At 35.5% G+C, this 21,858-nt stretch overlaps 2 protein-coding genes across 3 annotated transcripts; one reads left to right on the top strand and one right to left on the bottom strand.

Annotated features, from left to right (window-relative positions):
• The first annotated feature begins 877 nt into the window (after positions 1 to 877).
• Positions 878 to 2,616, top strand: LOC121783057 (thioredoxin F2, chloroplastic-like). Of its 2 annotated transcripts, none has more exons than XM_042181102.1 (3): positions 878 to 1,458; positions 2,169 to 2,277; positions 2,406 to 2,616. In XM_042181102.1, exons 1-3 carry the CDS (start codon positions 1,166 to 1,168, stop codon positions 2,538 to 2,540), a joined length of 537 nt encoding a protein of 178 aa, XP_042037036.1. In that variant the 5' UTR covers positions 878 to 1,165; the 3' UTR covers positions 2,541 to 2,616. The 2 variants fall into 2 exon arrangements, with proteins under 2 accessions (XP_042037036.1, XP_042037037.1); XM_042181103.1 differs by having other exon boundaries at positions 883 to 1,458; positions 2,169 to 2,268.
• LOC121783056 (proteinaceous RNase P 1, chloroplastic/mitochondrial-like) lies at positions 2,587 to 5,593 on the bottom strand. Its single transcript, XM_042181101.1, has 6 exons — positions 4,185 to 5,593; positions 3,958 to 4,047; positions 3,654 to 3,835; positions 3,143 to 3,263; positions 2,946 to 3,017; positions 2,587 to 2,855 (listed from the first exon to the last, which is right to left on the bottom strand). Exons 1-6 carry the CDS (start codon positions 5,334 to 5,336, stop codon positions 2,754 to 2,756), a joined length of 1,719 nt encoding a protein of 572 aa, XP_042037035.1. The 5' UTR covers positions 5,337 to 5,593; the 3' UTR covers positions 2,587 to 2,753.
• Positions 5,594 to 21,858: the final 16,265 nt, after the last annotated feature.

Here is a 21,858-nt window from a genome sequence, read left to right as displayed (position 1 = left end):
AAGTCAAAATTGGTCTTGCTTGTCAACTGACAAACGATAAACACAATTCTCAAGAGAATAGATCTCAAGGAATTAACCATTTCGTAGCTCATGAACATTGGTACTGTTCGTTTCTTCATTCCAGCTTTGGTGCTCATGTTTCCTCCAACTTCAATTGGTATAATCCTGTCCTAGAAGAGTACACTAATTTGTCTTGCGATTGTTAGAAATAATGGGAAGAAATTCTCAAGCCGTGTACAAGCGGTACTCTAACTATTACAATCAAAAGGAAACTTGCAGCAAATAGAGGAATGAAAATTACAACGAAAATAAAGCAAACCAAATTTATAAGTCGAGTCGAGGAAAGCCCTCTTTCCGCAAGACAAATTACGCCCCGACTAGTGCTCACGGAATGGCGTATTGCCCCCAAAGATAAAACGACTTCCTCCTAGCGTGTAGAAGCACCTCAAACCCGCTAGGCACCGGCGAACTTGATGGAGTTCCGAGAATCGAGCTAGACAATGCTCCTAAGATGCATACTATGATGTAGAGACTAGAGAGTAGAGAGAATATTTTGTGGTGTTGTTGGTGTGTTCTACTTCAAGATCAAAGCCTATTTATAGGCTAGAAAAACAAGTGAAAGGTCTTGCAATCAAGACAAGACATAAAGAAAATGGGGTTGAAAGGCCAAAGGACTTAGCCACATGAAAGGCCAAAAGCCTCTCTTTTTCCCCACATTTCCCATGTTTTTCCTACACATGGCAAACCAAATATTCATATTTATCAGAGACAGAGATAGTATTTTGCCAAATATTCATATTTATCAGAGACGGAGATAGTATTTCTAAGTAGGAGGGGCTAGCGAGTAAACTAAAACACAAGTGGTAAGTTGAGATGGTAATGTATCCAAAAGCAAATCTTTGATTTTTCGACTCGAATTCTATGGCAGCAAATCTACTCTCACAAACTCCTGATTTAAGAACTTAGATCTGCAGACGTTATTGCCACAAAAATTAGGGCATATTCGGACAAACAAAAAGATCCTGAGAGCTTTTTCGTCATTCCAAGAAATTAACGGCCCAGTTTCATTGCTCCCCCAAATATATTCCTCTCTTCAATTCTCACTCTTTATCTATCTGTCTCTCTCTCCCTTTGCACACACTTTTTTTTCACACAGTCAAATATAATGGCGTTGCAATTATACAGTGCAGTTCCGAGGAGTTCAATGATGCAGAATTCATGGGTGCATGGAGTTGCGGCGAAGCAGCTATTTGTACGGGGCGATTGCCCCCAGCTGGTGAAGAGGAGGCTGAGCTTGAGCGTGGGGGTGAGGTGCAGCTTGGACGCGGCTGTGGAGCCGGCCGAGGTGGAGGTCGTGGCGGAGGTGGGGACGGTGACGGCTGTTACGAACGATACCTTTTGGCCCATCGTCAAAGCCGCCGGTGATAAGACTGTTGTTGTGGATATGTACACTCAGTGGTGAGCTTATCGTATCCAAATTTTTTTTTATTACTGCCTTTAAAAAAAAATAGACCAATTTTACCTTTTTTGGTTGTCTAAAGTTTTAAACATTAAAATTTTACTAATAATATGGATCTCGCAATTTACTATCACCATTTCTCTTAATTTACGAATTGCACATTAAAACTCGTGTCATACACAACTATGCGTATTTTTAGTGGACCGAGGTTTTTTTTTATACTACAAATTGTTGAGTTAGGGCCTTGTGCTGCAATTTTTTAGCAGATTTGCATTCTTCAACTTAGATATGAATGATGGATAAAAGGAAATGGATTCAATGAAGTGAAACTAATGGTTTTCTATAAGCTAACTCACACCATAATCTTGAGTAGGGAAAGTAGGCACATTTTTGTGGGCAATTACTTTTCATTTTTCATAAGATTTGTGGTTAAGATTTTAATCCTAGTCACTACAATTTCTCCAATCCTAACAGTTTAATGAGTCAAACACAGTTAGCTCAATCCATTGTTCCAACCCAATCTTAATAAAGAACAGATTAGCCTATATTTTTGTATTCTATTTTAACTATTAAATCACCAACCAAGAAATTACCTAGTTCATGTTTTTTGGTATCAACTTGATGTAAATGTCAGAGATAAACATTCAATTCAATGCCAAGACTTTGTATATGCAGTTGTGAAATAATAATTCACATATGATTTGTGCAGGTGCGGACCTTGTAAGGTAATCGCGCCAAGATATCAGGAACTGTCTGAAAAATACAACGATGTTGTGTTCTTGAAGCTCGACTGCAACAATGAAAACAGAGTTAGTGAAGTAACAATTTATATTAATCTCTTTCGCTAGACATATATATATATATATATATATATGTGTGTGTGTGTGTGTGTGTGTGTGTGTGTGTGAGGGGGGTTTGATCTCATCTGTATATATTTCATTTGCAGCCACTTGCAAAAGAGCTGGGGATCAAGGTGGTTCCTACCTTCAAGATTTTGAAGGATAGCAAGATTGTTAAAGAAGTAACAGGAGCCAAAATTGACAATTTAATTGTTGCAATTGATGCTGTAAGATCCAGTTAGATCATTAGATTGTAATATAATGTTAATAGATCAAAGACAACTGTGCTCATTCATAAATGAATCTGCCATTATGCTAGTTGAGTGTGAAATTAACTATAAGAAATAACACAATGTATTATACGCAATTACAATATCGAAAAACTTTGTATATCTAAGAGGAAAGAGCATAGTTTTATTGCTGAAAAAATGAAGGATGTTGGTAATGGAACCTAGCTATGCGTCCCGTCTTGCCCTTGTAGCACAAATCCATTGTCTGGTGGCCTCAAGATCATCTCCAGTCACAGTAGGTATGTGCCATTGGCCTCGTTCCGACTCCTGATATCATGTTAGTGGAATTTGAGTGAAACCCGAGATGTACCACAAGGACGTTTTCATCAAAGATGAGTCTGAACTAAACTAACCAACCTGGATAACGATTGAATATGGTGGTGGCATGTGCAATGTAAGCCCGTGTTCAGTGGCATATTTTAAACGGACCTGATCATAATTTAGAAAATAAAATAGTTCAAATTTGCATTATCTGAGATCACCTAGAACAGGACCTCAAATTGTAACCAAAAACTAGTGAAAAATAAACCCGAAAAGCATAGAAGAGAAAGTACCTGGTGCTTTTCTTTCCATCTAGGGAAGAAGCTATTGCCTAAAAGGTTGAACAAATGATCTCTCATCTCATCATTTGTCACAAGCAAACACCTTGAACTCACAGCAGCATACAGCCAATACCTAAGGAAAGCAAGAAAATATATAAAAAAACGAACAGCGTAGCTTCAATTAATATGTCTTGAAATCCCAGGATACATATTGCGTATCCCCTTTTTTTAGTAATGCAAGTATATACATTTTCTTGATCTTCTTGAAGTAACAATACGGCATGAACAAAATCGAAGCTAGAGGATATGCTATAGTCGTGTACACTAAAAACAGCACTGAATGCTCAGTATTACTCGACACAAATACATATTCAGATGGTAGCGTGACCCTTCACAGAAACTGAAGAAACTAAGCTAACATATACACCAGTCCTAACTGAAGATTAAATCGATTGTTATAATTTCAATATTGTAAACACCTAAACATGAATGCTAGAGAATAGAGAAAAATATGGTCAAGTACCAATCATCATTTGAACCCTGAGGTGTAGCATAAAGTGCGCCAGCGTTTTTCCAGCTTTCCAACAATTTCTTGTTGTTCGGCTGCAGAGCCGGACCACCTCTGACTCGTGCTTGGTGTAGAACAACGAGGGGTAATTTCTTTGACGGACTCATTTGGCGCAACTGATGCACAACTCTCTTAATCTTCAAACAGGAATGCACCAACATGAGTAATAATTGTATGATTCAACAATATCCATAGCCAGTTTCTTTTTCTCAGTTTATCGCATTCTCATTGAGAGGAAAGCTACAGAGGCAATATTTACCTGACCAAAATTGAACGTGCGTTGATTAGCCAGACCCAAGTTTGCACCATCTACCACAGCATCAAATGGACCATGCCGTTGAAGCCACTCCTGAATAAGCACTTATAGCATCACAAAGTATTCATATTTAAAACAACACCTCAACTATTTTTCTTTATATAGCATAAACAAGATAACATTTAGTTCTATAAATGCAAGGGATGATGAAAGCAAAAACAGAAAACCACCTGAAATTGTGTAAAGTTGCTCTTAACTTCCTTCTCAGCGGCTAATTTAGCAAGCGACTTGCCAAAATTCTCCGTCTCCTGTGGATCAATATCAATGCAAACCAGCTTCTCTCCGCACGATTGGCATACCCCAGCCTCGTTCATCCTAGTCCTCACCACTCTCCACTCATCCTTCCCCAACCATCCTTGGCCGTGCCATCCGCCCCCTCCCTCCAAAACCCCTCTCTTCACGCTCCCAACATCCCATTTCCCAGCTCCAACCTCAGCAGCCTTTCTTGAACTAAACCACTCCTCCACCACAGCTGTAGTCTCCTCAGACACCTGCCTCACTGCCGCCCTCAACCTATGCATCATTTCATACACCTTCCCGTCCCTCTCGGCCTCAGAGCTAACCCTGAGGAGCGCAGAGAGCTCCGCCTCCTCAGCAGCTACGCCACTCTCCAACATATGAGAATCCACCTCATAAGCCTTATCTGCCATCCCCTTCTTGCAGAATCCAAACAACGCCGGCCCATACGACCTCAATTTGGGGGCATTTCCACTGTCCTTCATCTTTTTAACTAAACTAAAAGCCAATTCAGGATCCTCTTTTGAAGCAGCCAACCTAGAGATGTTTGTGAATGTTGCCTCATTTGGGGCCACATTATCAGCTCCCATTTGCTTAAAAATCTCAAACCCTTTATCAAATCTCTCAAGATTCTCTCCACCCTCCTCAGGATTTAATGAGCACAAGTAAAGCAACACATTGTAATGATGCTGATTGAGCTCCACGCCATTGGCCTTCGCCTCCTCGTAGAGGCGAAGGGCCTCGGCCAAGTCTCCGTTTTTCGAGCATTGATCGAGTTTCACGCGTAGAACCATATCCGGGGCCTCTCGACGCGCCTTTTGGGACATTCGGTTACTCAAATCCGTCGATTTTTTTCTGAGGAGAGCCTCAGCGGAATCGGAGGAAAAATGCCTTGCTTGTCTTTTCATCGAAATGGGGCTTTTAGGTTGGTTCCTCGCGTTAATTTTAGACTTCAGTGAAGAAGTATGCCGCTGCCGGAGATAACTGAAGCATTTTGAATGCTGAAGAAGGGAATTGGAGCTCTTGAAGAAGTGGGAGAAAAGAAGAGAGGTTTTGGGGGAGACCGACGCCACACGGAGTAGCATCGCCGCTAAAATTTGTTCACCAAAATTCGCCCTCTGATTCAAGAAAGTGCAATTGCGAGGCAAAGACTCAGCTGCGCGGTATGCCCGCCAAATGCTCGATGAAATTACTCACTGAACTTCAGGAAGAGACGGCGCCGGAAAAAAGCGCCGACTTTCATTGCCTGTTTCCGACGACCTGTAAAGTGCAGCGGGTGACTGAGAAAATGAATGACGGCGGACAAAATCCGAACTGTGTATGGATAATTATAAATACTTCATATAAAAAGGAAAATATATTCAAATGAATTTATTACCAATCAACTGTCGCATTTCAATCAGTTTTTACTTTTACCGCTTTCAGAGGTTTTATTTAAAGAGTGAATTAAATATCCCTAACTTTTTCATTTCTTGCACCAATAATCTCAAACGAGGTGTTTTTAGCCATTTTTTGGACGAAATTGCTCAAATGGCTTGAAGAGCAATTTTGTCAGATGACCGCCAAACCTGCACACCTACTCTGCATCTTCACATACCTACAGAGTTTTGTCAAATCATACTGAATTATATTTGGTGCAGATTTCCTATGATACGCAGTTGATGAGTTTTGTGAATTAATCTTTATCTCTCTCAATTCAATTCATTTCTCTCATTTCGTCCTCTCTATTCAATTCATTTCTCTCATTACGTCCTCTTTCGTTATTAGGGCATCTCCAACGATGACGCAAAACCCATCTTTGGGGTAGAATTCACCTCCAACCATGCTGCAAATCGCATCCAAATGTCCTTTTTTCCGTTTTTTGAATAGTGATACACCAAAGAGGCAGTAGCACTGTAGCTGTTGCATTTCAGTTTTTGAAGTTCCTGAAAATTTCACTTGGTTCCCTCATCCTTTGTATTCTCGAGTGGAAGCAACAACTAACCTGATTATGGAGAGTTGTAGATGATCGAAGAACTTGTGAAGGAAATTTTAAGATGCGGAGAAGAGAAAACAAAAAAACAGAAAATGGGAAGAAGATAGCAACGCTGGCAAAAAGAGAAAATTAGGTTTTAATATAGTTAATGACATGTGCTGTAATTAAACATATGTATTTGTTTTAGGATTTGAGACAGGCTAATTAATTATAACATGTATAATTTAAGGATGCGGAGTATTTATTTGTTTTAGGATGGTTTTATCAATATTTAGTACAAAAAGTTAATTGATACTATTTATTTTATTTTATATAAATTATTAGTATTAATTATTTATTTTGTGTGATTTGTAAAATTATATTTAATATAAATTATTAGTATTAATTATTTAATTAAGTACGAATTGTAATATTATATTTAATATTATAATACAATATATTAAATAATAGTACAATATTTAGTCATATCATTTGTTGATGTGTCAGTCACAGAGCATGCTGCAAGTTGCATGTAGGGTGGCACCATCATTGTGGATAATTTGACAAGAATGCCCTTTAAGTTCCTGAGGGTGTGAAAAATTTTGTTGGTGATTATATATTTTGTTAGACCCCTCTTACGCTATTTTTTTTGTTAGGGGTCACTGGTGCAAGAAGTGCAAAAGTTAGGGATATTTAATGCAATTCACTCTTATTTAAAACTGTCGCATTTTATTGGTTTTACCACTTCATATAAATTGTCCAACCATATTGGCATTTTATTTAAAAATTGTCGCATTAAGAGGTTTTATTGGTTTTATTTAAAAATTATCGCAAAATTTTACCTTCACGATTATAAGTCGGAGACGGTGTAGTTTGAGTCGGAGGCGCTGTAATTTGGTTCGGAGGCGGGGAAGTTTGTGTCAGAGGCGGTGGATTTTGAGTCAGTGTTGTTAAATTTGAGTCGAAGGACCTTCATTTTCACCTGGTGGAGCTGGATTGCTTTTTTAGCCTTCCTCCTCCCCTCCCCTCGAACGTGTACCAGAAATCACCAGGGTCGTCTTAGCAACGGTAAAGCTATCGTATACATACCAATTCATCTCGAATTAGGGTTTCTTCGATCGTTCGCCGAGAACTAGGGTTTACTTCCAGTCGTTTGTCGTCGTCTAGAACTAGGGCTCAACAACGAGAAGAACCTTCGTTCGTTCACCAGCTGGCTATCGATCGTTCGCCGTCGGAGAAGAAGTTTGTTGAGATTTTCGTCAAAGTGAGAGTGAAGATTCAATTGTGTTTTGATTCTGAAATGGATATGTCTTGTTTTGGTATAGATTTTTTGTTTTATAATTTTTTATAATTTATTATTTTAATTTAACCATTTTTCTAACAAAAATTAAGGAAATAATTAAGGCTAATAATCACACTTAGTAGCTTAAAAATAAGTCAAAATCGGCTAATCAGTCATTGACCATTTGTTTTTCACAGCATCGTCCAAAATGGACTGAGTCCAGCTAGATTTCAAATGTGTGGGACTATTTAATTCAAAACATAATGTTAAGCACCTGCACTTCTAACAACATTACATCAAATTTTAGATGTTCAACAATATTTTTAAACAATGAAGACGGCAATTTGATATTATAACAAAATTCATTGGTGCAAACTTGAATGTGAATCTAAAAGGGAAAATATTTCAACATACTTTTTATGATTATTTTATTCATAAAGTCAAATGATACAGGTAAAATATACTACTCCCTCCGTCTCATTCAAGATGGTCACATTCTTGAGTGACATGGAATTTTAGGTGGAACGATTGTTTGTGATAAAGTAGAGTGGAAAAAGTAATTGAATATTTTAATGAGAATAGAAGAGAGAGAGAGAGAGAGAGAGAGATTTAATTCCAAATATAGAAAGTGGACATCATTATCCCCGACAAACTAAAAAGGAAAAGTGGACATCTTGAATGGGACGGATGGAGTAATACTTCTGGATGAAAAGAGTATTGAATATTATTATTTAACCAATTGCATATATTCATTGTAAATTTTAATATAAATATTATGAAATAAAATCCAATTTTAAAGTATTCTTCTTCTTCCATTGCTATTGCTCGAGAAAAATGAATTAAAAATGACATGATTTGTCTTCACCTCCCCCACACAGCCACCCACATCGCAAGTTTAAATTATTCTTCTTGCTCCATATGATTTGTCCCTCTATCTAATTGTACATTTCTTAGTCGGCACGCGATTTTAAGAATGGTCAATGAATGGGTTTAATTGAAGAGAAAAAAAATGGTGTAAGCGTTAAATGAAGAGAGAAGGAAAGTTGAATACTCCACCCGTTCCATAAAAATATGTGCGCTTTCCATTTTCGTCCGTCCAACAAAAATATGTGCATTCCATTTTGAAAAGTTATATCAATTTAATAATGTAGGACCGACTATCCACTAACACTATTTTAACTATCATTCTCCTCATCTCTCTTACTTTACCAATTTTGTCTTAATTCTCATTTCATATCTATTGGCAATTGAAACATAAAAATGAATATAATAATATCCCACATCGTTGTACACAAAGAGCATAATCCACTATATAAGTCTCATGGGCCTCTCCTCTTATTACTAATTGGTTTTAAGATTGAACACATGGATTTCTATCATGGTATCAGAGCGGGTCGGCGACTGTGGGTTATATTTAACTGACCCAGCAGTATATCAGGTAGATCGTGTGAATTGACCGAGTAGATGCAGATTGAGTAGAAATGGAGTAAGAATGCCGAAAAGCCACCTAATTGACCAATGAGAATTACCAGAAGGAGCAGGCAGTGCAAGGAGTGGAACAGAGGAGAGAGAACTCGAAAACACCCTTTTTTTAAGGGTACAAATGTCAAATCATGGAAGGCATATCCTAGGGATTGGAGCCTCAAGCCGTCCTATAAATAGGGAGCAACATGAAGAATAAAAAAGCCCCCATTTTAGAGCTCTTCTAGCACACAACCTCTGGGAGCTCACCATTCCACTCACAATCATCTTTAGATTGAGTTCTTAGCTGCAAATCCACTCAACTCCTGTTTCAAGCTCTCTGCCTCCTAGCTCGGAGGGGAGAGAATCTTAGTTCTGGTTGTTCCTTCGTTTGTAATCGTGGTTCCACCGCTCCTAGGAGCGAAGATACAATCTTTAAATTCTCTTTTGCTACGTTTCAGTTTGATTTCTCAAGTGTTTCTAGTGTTTGAACATCGTAGTTGTTGGATCTCATAGTTGTTTTGTTGCCGGTTTTGAATAGTGATGTTGGGTTTTATTGGATCTGGTTTTAAGTTGACGTTGTGGATGTTTCAGTTGGAGTTTTGGTTGAATCTCATGGTGTTGAGCTTTGTTTATGTTTTGTTGGATGCTTTTCGCAATTGGTAGTTATTAGGATCTATCAGATCTAGCTTGTTTGGTGTCTAATTTCGTAGATTCATGCATGGTTGGTGTTTGAATTGATAGATCTAGTATGTTCTGTTTCCAATCTGCATGATTATGGCTTGTTTCAGCAATTCCATAGTTCTAATTGACCAGTTACCGTAGATCCAGTAGTCCTTAGCTTAGAGCTTTCGTTTACATCTTGTTTGAAGCATGCTCTGTTCTCTTTCGTGTTCAATCATCAAATGCTCTGTTTTAGCTTAGTTACATGAAGAAGATAAGGTAGAGGTAATTAGAGAATCAGATCTGCAGTTTACTTTATGCTTTACACTTTTAACAGCTTTTCTGCCAAACCAGTTAGTTTAGGAAACATGGTCCCACTTTACTATTGCATTTTGTCTGTCCAATTTTGGAAAGTTCCAGTGTGATCTCGTAGTTGCAGGTGCTCTTGGTTGTTTAATTCTAAAATTAAATGTTCGTTCCAAGTTTAGTTATCCATGCATGTGTCGTACGTAGCATGTCTAGTTGACCAGTTAGGTAGTGATCCTTGTTTTATCTGCCAAGTCAAGTAGATTCTTAACCCACTTAGTTGCATGGCAGCAGCCTTCCGAAATGTCCAAAATACTTACTCCGCACCTCCATCTCTGTGGGATTTGATCCTTACTTCCCTATACTAATTAATAATATTTATGGGTTAAGGTTCTGAAGATAGCTTAGGATCGCGCGTCCGACGACACGCTGATAGATCTAGGGAGTCTACCTGATCAGTTTGGTCCGGTCATTCTGTTTGGTCCGTTTGCGCATTAAACTCATATTCTCATTTCAGCGCGTGCACTTTAAGCTACTTTCAGTAAGTTACCATAAATAGAAATATATTATCTTATTTGGAACAAACTAAAAAAGAAAGTTTGTTATTGAAGCGGTTGGCACTGAAAGCGCATACAAATAATTCACATCATAATTTCGATCACATGTATCATGCTCATAACTTGAATTAAAACATGCTTTAAGTATAATTAAAACCTAAAACATGCTTTTCTACAGAGTAGGAATTATACCTTGTTGATTCTCCAAATAATCGTAGATTGCTCGCAACTTCTCCTCGTGAAGATGTCGAGTACTAGACCACGGATCTTCTGACTGGTTCCCGAACTGTATTCCGATATCAGTGTGGGCTGATCTCACCAGAACACTAGGACTTAAATAAAGAAGACAGAAATCGATCTCACGGAGGAGAGCTGAAGAAAAATCGTCCACTCCTATGTAGGGAGTGTTAGGATTGGTATACTGAAAAACATATTTCGAGCATGTTGCACGGATAGAATTGCTTGTATACAATAAACTCTACAATCCACTTTTAACCCAAGGCGAGAAGAATTAATTTTATCGCATTGGTGTTTGCTTATGCATTTATAAGATGTTTCTCAAACATTTAAATGTATAAGAAGCAAATAAGTCTAATTCTTCTGCATAGTAGACTGGTCGTGAACGACGTTCACAGAAGGTGACGTAGTCGGTCCTTTGTAGAAGAGAAATAGAATTTCACAACCTAGATAGGCTTTGGCTACCTATCGTGAAAGGTTGCAGTGTCAGTCCGCATGTTTCCTTACCTTAGGAAATAAACGACACTAGTGTGGTATAGCACTGAAGGATCTAACAGTTGAGATAATTCTTTCTTGCTATTTACTGAAAGACGAGGTCTCGGTGATTGTTATTTCTTAATAATTGTTGATATAACATTGAGCATACGATATTGATTATACACTGCTTTGATTTATCAAATGGTGCGGATTTTTCACAATCCAAGAATCCTGATATCTTGGGTAGTGGTGATTAATGTCTAGAGGTGCTAGTATTGTTATTGCAATGAATCGTGTGCTGGGTGAGCCCAGTTTGATAATATCCTCAAGAGGTGTTCGAAAAATGTTTTATTATTTAGAAACCCGGCCGGTTGAAATTTATTCCAGAATAATAAATAAAGATTTTGAACTAGACAACTCTTGGAAAATTATATTAATTAATTAAAGTCAATTAGCAGCCTTAAATTAATTAATGGATATTTATATCTTAAACAAGGGAAATAATAAATTAAAGAGGTAAAGCCCGGATTACTCGTAATTTGGGATTGGACGGGCAATCAATATTATTTTACTGTAGTGGCTGATAGTAATATTCTGTTGGAATTGTATTAAATTGGGGCTCAATTTAATTAGTAAAAGTCCAACAGGTTTGGCCCAAGTCCGACCACCATTGATCCTTAATCTGGCCCATCATAACTCTATATATAAAGAAGATAAGGGAGAAGATAAATTAATTAATTTTTATTCAAAAATTTCGTTCCTCTCTCCAGAATGAACTTTTTTTCAGTTCTCTCAAGATATGAAATTCTGTCTTCTTTCTAATCAAGCCCTTTTCAATTCTGACAAGCTTTGCCCACCCAAAGGTTAGATTCTGAGTTCGGGATACAATTAGAAGATTCGTGGTTGACTACGAAGAACATCACGTGGAGAAGGCGGAAGCAATCGACGATTCTTTGAAGAATCAGAGCGGTAATTCTAAACTGTAGAAATTCATGAATTAGGGTTTAATTTCCTTAAGCATGAATTTATGTGCTTTCTAGCATGCAATTGATTGTTTTAACATGTGATAAATTGATCCCATAATCTGTCAAATAGATCCATATATATGATTTATTTGTGAATGCTTGACTTCCGCTGTGCAAGGGGCACTAAACCCCTACAATTGGTATCAGAGCCAATTTTTTGGCTCTGATAATGTGGATTAATTTCATGTTATGTGAATTGCATGAACGTGTACGTGTTTTCGTTGCTAGTTATATGTTTTATCATTTGCATAGTGCGAAAACCGAATGAAGAATGGTAAGTTAAATCCAACTTTTAATCGTTCTACTTCTATTCCTTGCTGTACGTGAATTGGAGAATGTGTGCTGCTAGATTTTCTCCAAGAAACTGATTCCATATTCACGTAATGATTGCGTGAATTTAGTATTTTGATTAACTAATATATTTGGTTAGTAATCATTACCTAGTCTTATGGTTTTGATTCAAAATATGATCGCGACTTTTGATTGGTTATTTTGTCAAAATAATGGCTTCTTTGAAGTTTTAAATTGATTTAACCGATTGTTCAAATTTGGTACGTAATGCCTATGCGTAACTTTGAACTCATCGCGACATGGGAACACACCACGATGATGCTGGTGGAGCGCCTGGAGAACGGTGGTCACGATGCAGCGGCGGAGTAGCACATGCATCTGATGCAGTTGGACGAATAACACAGCAGCAGCAGCCGCAGAAACGACGCCGTCAACCGGGGTTGGAGCTGGCTGGGAGTCCTCGTCCATGGACAGCAGCTGTGCAAGTGGGAGCCCTTCGTGGGCAGTTCCCGGACTTGAAAGACGGTCGACGGAGGTGAGAGCAGGCTGTTGTGACAGCGGTGACGCTCGCGCGGGTCCTCGTCCCGTGACTTCAGTTTTCCAAATTTAGTTAGGGTTTCTTTAATCCTTGGAACTAATTTGGAGAGAAAAAAAATTCTAAATTAGTTAGGGTTTCCTAACCCTTGGAACTAATTTTAGATTTAATTTCAAGATATAATTTGGAATAAGTTTTGAATATATCAATTTAATTGGATTATCAAAAATTTAATTTTAGTTAAATTATGGATTAGTTGAAATTTATCCTTATTTTATGGATTTGGATAGATATCCTGATAAATCCTAGATAAACTTGGATAATAACAATTAATTTATTTTCTTTTGTCTTATGGATTTATATAAATTAATTTTATGAAAATGAATCCTAGATAGACTAGATAAATAATTAATTAAATTTGGATTTTATCCTTATTTTATGGATTTAGATATATTTAATTATATCTAGAGAAATCCTATATAAATTTGGATGAGTAATTAAATTTATTTATGTCATATGGATTTAGATAGATTTTATTCTATCTTGTTGAATCCTTGATTGACTAAGATAAATATTAATTAAGTTTATCCATATCTTGTAGATATTGATAGATCTATATCTATCTAGAATATATCTTAGTAGATTTGGATAATTAAAATCCATGTTTATCTTTATCTTGTGGATATTTATAGAATTAATTCTATTTAGAAAATATCCTAGTAAATTTAGATAATTAAATGTATCTATATCTTAAAGATATTGATAGATTTATATCTATCTAGAATATATCTTAGAAGATTTAGAAAATTGATAAAGTTAATTTTATCTAGAATAAATCCTAATAGATATGATATATTCTAGTTTCTTATTCTAAATAATTTAAGATTTTCTTAAATCTTAGAGTGATTGGATTTTATCTTATGGATTTGGATAGATTTGTTTCTATCCTGAAATATCCCAGTACGATTTTGATAATGATAATCCAAGATCAGTCTTATCTTGAATTTAAGGATTTGATTTTATTCTTATAAAATCTAGAATAATCCCAAAAATGATTTAGATAGATTCAACTCTATCTAGATAAATCCTAAATTAATTTGGATAGTCATTATCCAAGATAAATTTATCAAATCCGAAATTCATATTTTGGATAAGATAAGGAATTAATTATTTATTTAAATCTCCCTAGATTTATTAAATAATTTCAATAATTATCCAGTGTGATTAATCATCATGAATTAAATAGATTTATCTATTTATTTGGTGTTAATATGTTTTAAGTGGATTATTTGCCTTTATCTACTTATGTGATAATTATGCAAAAGCCATATTTAAAATGACTAAGCGATAATTACAATAGTGTGTTGTATATGGTCTCCATAAATTGGTCTATATATAAAGCAGTTTCTAATAATATCGTGACCCACCTTAGTGGGAGCAATAATCCTACGAAATAGCAAGTTCGTATGTTTAAGCATATTTATAAGATAGCTATGGAATTTTGTTAGTGGCGTACGACCTTCCCTAGAAGGAGTATCAAAACAGAAATGAAATTCCTAGATGCAAATATTTATGGCAAATGCTTAAGCAATATTTGGCGGCCATGCCACCTTAGTGGTCTCTGGACTATCCGTCGGTGTTGTGACCAGGAAATTGTTGGAATCCGAATTTGTATGACCTCCCTAGAGGGGTACTTATTTTGGTTTTCGCGGTTGCGAGATACATAAATTATTTTGTGGTTGTTTGCGATTATGTATTAAGCATAGTATGTGATAAATAGTTTTATTTCTTCTCAGCCAAATTCTTAATAATGTTTGCGAACCTTAAAGAAATCAAACTCGAAGGCCAAAATTATGTAGACTGGAAATATTAAATGGATAAGATTCTCAATGCTGAAAACTTAAAGTTTGTACTCACTAATTCATGTCATCCATTTCCTAGACAAAATTCTACAAAGAAAGTTTGAGAATGCATTTTATGCATGTACTCGATAAGTTCTTTGAGGAAGAAGGTCAAACTACTTTCTTTTAAGTAGTGAGACAAGTCTTGGTTTATACAGATGACAAAGGAATATCCAATGAGAACGTTGTCCAGATTCTATTGGAACATCCAAAAGAGATAGAAAGTTTTGATGAATCTTCTGATTCAGATACTCAAATAGTTTCTACACTTAGTTCATCGCCAAATGTAATAGGAAGTGATTATATGAAGGTTGTTACTGAAAAGTTGGAAACCTTTGGCATTATATTCACCTTATTACTATTGGAGGAAGATAACATGATACTTGACGAATTCATTAAGGTTGTATCTTTCCTATGTCTTAGTTCAATTGAACAGAAGACTAGCAATGGAAAGAAGGAAGAGCTTAATTGTCATCAATGCCTGCTGAAAGCAAGAAAGGCAAGAAAAATTTGGTGAAAAGGCAAAGAGAAGATGCATTGTAAGTCGGATTGACCTCTTATATAGAAGGACAATGGCTTAGATAACAATGCAACTTCTAAATGAGAGATCTACATCCAGTTGGGCAGTTGTTGCACTGGGAGCTATTTATTTATGCTCACTTTATTGTTTTGTTTTAATGTTAGAGATTTTGTTTTATTGGTACAGTCTTGTTTAGAATGAATTTATATTCAGTTTCTAAACTCATTTATGATTCTACGATGTTCAATTTCATTTTATAATGCTTGCATTATTGAGAAACGTGGATCGAATATCTATCATTGTACCATAAAAAACAAATTATACATCATAGTATCTAAACAATATAATTGCAAAAAGATTGAGTTTAACACCACAGTTCAACTTCTTAAACAATGAATGATAAAGTATTTATGGTACTTAAACATAAGGCCAAGAAAATACTTAGTAATTGTTCAAACTAATTTTGTCTAACTCAAGTGACTATCAAGATTTTAACAACTTGTTTGTTAAATAGCTTAAAGGTCAAGTAAGTCTGATTGATGCACTATAAGTTAGAATCATTTGGTGGTTCAAGGGATTCAGAATACTTATAGAGATGCAAGATAGAAAGACTAGTAAGTCTCAATGGTTTAAACCATAGGAGACGAGCAAATGAGTTAAGATCAGTAGTGGGAGTTAAATCATAGTTGACTACTCCAAGCATTCTTCTAAAGAATGAGATAGTCATATAAGAAGATATCGAAGTCTCTCGAAGACAAGTTCGATAAGTGAACAGTTTTACTCAATAACACCTTATCATTGATAGGATATACGTTGGAAACAATGAGTTATACCTTAAAGAAACTACCATAACATCAGTACCTTCTACAACACGCGAGTTGTGGACTAGAGGCAAGTCTAGTCCAGCACATCACAAGGTGTGGAGTTATTCCAACACATGTTTTGGAAAAGGTATCCAAGTAATTGAAGTTGTGTACTGAGGTATGTTTTAAGGTTGTCCCAAAAGATAGAAAAGGTACAGGTTCTATAATCTTCACTGCAAGATATGTGTTTGTTTACACGAATACTAGATTCTTTGATGAAGATTATGAGGAGAACTACAAGCCTAACAAACATGATAATTCTCAAGATAATGAGAATATCTATTTTCCATCTTAACCAAGAAGTCATACCATTAGAAACTTATGCACTAAGAAAATCAACGTTTGTACCTAAGATTGTAAGAGTCGTGCCGTAGTGGGAGCGTTCTCTGCGAACATAATAAGTTCATGGGTCTAAAAGAGTCTTGAGACTCAGTCTTAGATCAACTTGAACATAATCCCTGTAACTACAAGGACGCAATGACTTAATCAGATAATCATTCTTGATAAGATGATAGATTCTGAATAACAATCTTAAATAGACAAGAATGTTTGCAAGACTTGCGATACTACCCATAGACTATTTCAGTCAGTGGGAGCTAGTGGACCTGCAAGTGTAAGCATGGATCTCAAAAGGCTAGAATAATGGCAAAGGGTTATACCCAGAGAGAATTATATTCTCGCCTGCCATTTTTACCTTAGTCGATCTGTATATTGTCTATTGTAGCCTACATAAATTAGAATGTATGTACTATGATTGTCAAGACAGTTTTCTTTAAGTAGAAGTCTTGAGGAGATCATCTACATGGAACATCTTAATGGTTATGTAATATAGGGCAAGAAAATTGAAGGTGCACTGTATTTGGTATTCTTGGTACTCTACGATGATGACATCTATAAAAGTTGATAAACAACTAAGAGGGTTATCTAGCGTAGGAAACTGATTGTCTACCCAGTTTAAGGATGATGGATTTAAGATAATCTAGTTACATTCTAAGCATCTGTGTCATTAGATTGCTAGAAAAAGAATGTATGTTTTCTTAAAGAATCCTACATCTACATAATACTTAGACACTTTAGCATTAAAAATTCCAAGAAAAGATTTTTCTTTTTCTAGACGGGATTATTTTGTCTCTAGTCAAGTGTTTTTCGACATTGAATGAGATCAAGAAGAATGAGACAAGTTCCATAATTGGAAGTCTCATATATGCTATGATGTGTATTAAGTTAGATATTAGCTTTGCCGTTGGCATAGTAGCATGATATCATTTTAACCATGGCCAAGGACATTGGATTGGGTAAAGAATATACTATAGTACTTGAAGAAGACTAAACGGTATGCTTTAGTTTACCAGACATCCATGTTATGTCCTTTAGGTTACATCGACGCGATTTTATAATTGATTGATGATCTAGTTATCCTCTGACTATGTGTTAACATTAGGCGTTGAAAACTGAGTCATGAAGGAGTGTGATTACATCACAGACTCTATCATGAAAATTACAAGTGTGGTTTCATTAGAAACTACTAAGGTAGTTGTTAATCTCAGTAACTTCCTAATAGCTTTGACCGTGATTCCGAGTATGTGTATGAGTATTATATTTTGTTATAATTACTCTAGTCATATGTCTAACTCAAGGGAAACACGAGCTGATGAAGCTAAACAATCACATATAGCGGAAGAATGAAATTAATTAAGGAAAAGTGCGCAACGAGATATTATGGGTACCAAGATATCATCAAAGAACAACCTTTTTACAAAATGCCTATATGGTAACATGATTTACACATGAGGTGAAAAGTATGGTAGTTCGATGTATCATGGTACGAGACCTGCTTAGAGTATAAGTGGGAGAGTTTTGGCAGTGGGTATACTCGAAAGCATGATTTTGAGTATAAGTGGGAGATTGTTAGGATTGGTATACTGAAAAGCATATTTCGAGCATGTTGCACGGATAGAATTGCTTGTATACAATAAACTCTACAATCCACTTTTAACCCAAGGCGAGAAGAATTAATTTTATCGCATTGGTGTTTGCTTATGCATTTATAAGATGTTTCACAAACATTTAAATGTATAAGAAGCAAATAAGTCTAATTCTTCTGCATAGTAGACTGGTCGTGAACGACGTTCACAGAAGGTGACGCAGTCGGTCCTTTGTAGAAGAGAAATAGAATTTCACAACCTAGATAGGCTTTGGCTACCTATCGTGAAAGGTTGCAGTGTCAGTCCGCATGTTTCCTTACATTAGGAAATAAACGACACTAGTGTGGTATAGCACCGAAGGATCTAACAGTTGAGATAAGTCTTTCTTGCTATTTACTGAAAGACGAGGTCTCAGTGATTGTTATTTCTTAATCATTGTTGATATAACATTGAGCATACGATATTGATTATACACTGCTTTGATTTATCAAATGGTGCAGATTTTTCACAATCCAAGAATCCTGATATCTTGGGTAGTGGTGATTAATGTCTAGAGGTGCTAGTATTGTTATTGCAATGAATCGTGTGCTGGGTGAGCCCAGTTTGATAATATCCTCAAGAGGTGTTCGAAAAATGTTTTATTATTCAGAAACTCGGCCGGTTGGAATTTATTCCAGAATAATAAATAAAGATTTTGAACTAGACAACTCTTGGAAAAATATATTAATTAATTAAAGTCAATTAGCAGACTTAAATTAATTAATGGATATTTATATCTTAAACACGGGAAATAATAAATTAAAGAGGTAAAGCCCGGATAACTCGTAATTTGGGATTGGATGGGCAGTCAATATTATTTTACTGTAGTGGCTGATAATAATATTCTGTTGGACTTGTATTAAATTGGGGCTCAATTTAATTAGTAAAAGTCCAACAGGTTTGGCCCAAGTCCGACTCCATTGATCCCTAATCTGGCCCATCATAACTCTATATATAAAGGAGATTAGGGAGAAGACAAATTAATTAATTTTTATTCAAAAATTTCGTTCCTCTCTCCAGAATGAACTTTTTTCAGTTCTCTCCAGATCTGAAATTCTGTCTTCTTTCTAATCAAGTCCTTTTCAATTCTGACAAGCTTTACCCACCCAAAGGTTAGATTCTGAGTTCGGGATACAGATTAGAAGATTCGTGGTTGAGTACGAAGAACATCACGTGGAGAAGGCGCAAGTAATCGACGATTCTTTGAAGAATCAGAGCGGTAATTCTAAACTGTAGAAATTCATGAATTAGGGTTTAATTTCCTTAAGCATGAATTTATGTGCTTTCTAGCATGCAATTGATTGTTTTAATGTGTGATAAATTGAGCCCATAATCTGTCAAATAGATCCATATGTATGATTTATTTGTAAATGCATGACTTCCGCTGTGCAAGGGGCACCAAACCCCAACAGAGAGGGGGGGCGGGAATTTTATTAAAAATAAAGTGTATTTTCTGTCTCCTTTATTCTTCTATTTATATTAAGTTTCATATTAGGCTCAGTCAGGGATCCATGGAAGCTTTTGGATGGCCTCCCCCAATTAGTGTTTTACTAATTAAATTGAATCCACAATTTAATACAAGCTTAAATTGGAATATTACGAGCAGCCACTACAGAAGTAATATTGACTTGCCCATCCAAATCTGAAATTACAAGTAATCCGGGTTTCCGTTTTGACTTTCATTTCCCACGCTTAAGATATAAATGCACATTAATTAATTAATGTATGCTATGGACTTAATTAATTAACATCTTATTAATTCCAAGAGTGGACTTAGCATGAAACGCTTATTTATTATTTATAGAGTAATTGAATTCCAACTAGATAGGTTCTGAATAATAAAATCTTGTTTCGAGCTCCTCTTGAGGACATTATCAAACGAGACTCACCTCGCACACGATTCAATATAATAGCAATCCTAGCACCGCTAGATATTAATCACCACTACCCAATATATCAGGATTATTGGGTTGTGAAAAACCTGCACCATTTGATAAGTCAAAGTAGTGCATAATCAATACTGTATGCTCAACGCTAACATATATCGATTAAGAAATAAATATTTATTAAAACCTCGTCTTTCAGTAGATAGCATAAAGACTTGTCTCGCTGTTAGATCCGTTCAGTGCTGTACCACACAAATATCATCTTATTTCAGTAAGGCTTAGAAATATGTAGACTGACATTGCAACCTTTCACGATAGGCCTATCTGGGTTGTGAAATTCTTCTTTTTCTTTGATCAGGACTGACCGTGTTACCTTAAAGTGGACGGCGCCCACAACCGGTCTAGTAAAACAAAGACTTAGACTTTGTTAAGTTTCTTATACATTTAAATATGCTATAAACATCCATTAAATGTAAAAACATAGCAACATTACGACAAAAATAATCTATTTTATTCATTGGAAAATAAAATAAGAGTTTTTACAGTATTCAATCACTCGAAAGGTGATTTCTAGTACACAAACTCTAACAGTTATCATAGTTAGGGCGGAGGGAGTAATATATAGGAAACGAAAAAGTTAACGGTATAAAAAGTTATGTTAAAATTGGGATTTAATTAAATAACTAGTATCACATTTGTGCAATGCATGAAATTATCCGAAAATAACAATTTTTAATTCTAAGAACAATACTTCATTTGTCCCATTAAAAATGAAATATTTTCTTTTTAAGTTGTCCCATTAAAAATGAAACGTTTCCTAAAATAGAAACAACATCATCTCTATTACTTTATTCTTTATTCATTAACTCAAAAAACAAAACTACGTAAAATCCTCTGTCGAAAAATAAATGTTTCATTTCTAATGGGACGAAGAGAGTATAATTTATAATCAAATTGAAGAAATTTTTTCATTTATTAAAACATTTGAATTTTTACAAAAAAGCAAACAGAAATATCATAAATAAGGAAGTAAGTTAGTGGAATGCAAATCCCACTTTTATATATTGGTTTTTAAATAGAATGGAAATGCAATGAGTTAGTAGAATGTTGTGTTCACTTAACAAAAATTAAAAAAAATATGGGCGGACCAAAATGAAAAATATGCACATTATTTCGCAGACAGACAAATACTCCCTCCATCCCATAAAAATATAGGCATATGATATGACATGAGAATTAAGATAAAATTGGTAAAGTAAGAGAGATGGAGATAAGAGTAGCTAAAATAGTATTAGTGGATAGTGACACTCACATAATTAGTACTTCCTCTGTCCCACAATAGAAGTCACTCTTGTTGTGGGCATGTATTTTAAGAAATGTAAAAAATATTGGGTTGGAAAAGTTAGTGGAATATGAGACCCACTTTTTATATTGGTTTTATAATAAAATATGTGAAGTGAGTTAGTGGAATGTATGAGTATGACTTATTTACTATTCATGGTAAAAAGTGAAATGTGACTCTTACTGTGAGATGAATTGAAATGGTAAAATATGACTCTTGTTGTGGGATGGAGGAAATTATAGTTTTAATAGTGGTATAAGTTGTAAATAACATGATGTGTATGAGTAATAAATTGAGATAATTTTCTATATATAGAAATGCCCATATTTTTATAGAACAGATG

This window comes from Salvia splendens, chromosome 20 (genome assembly GCF_004379255.2).
Source record: "Salvia splendens isolate huo1 chromosome 20, SspV2, whole genome shotgun sequence".
In the NCBI taxonomy this organism is placed as follows: domain Eukaryota; kingdom Viridiplantae; phylum Streptophyta; class Magnoliopsida; order Lamiales; family Lamiaceae; genus Salvia; species Salvia splendens.
This window is presented reverse-complemented; position numbering and strand designations above follow the sequence as displayed.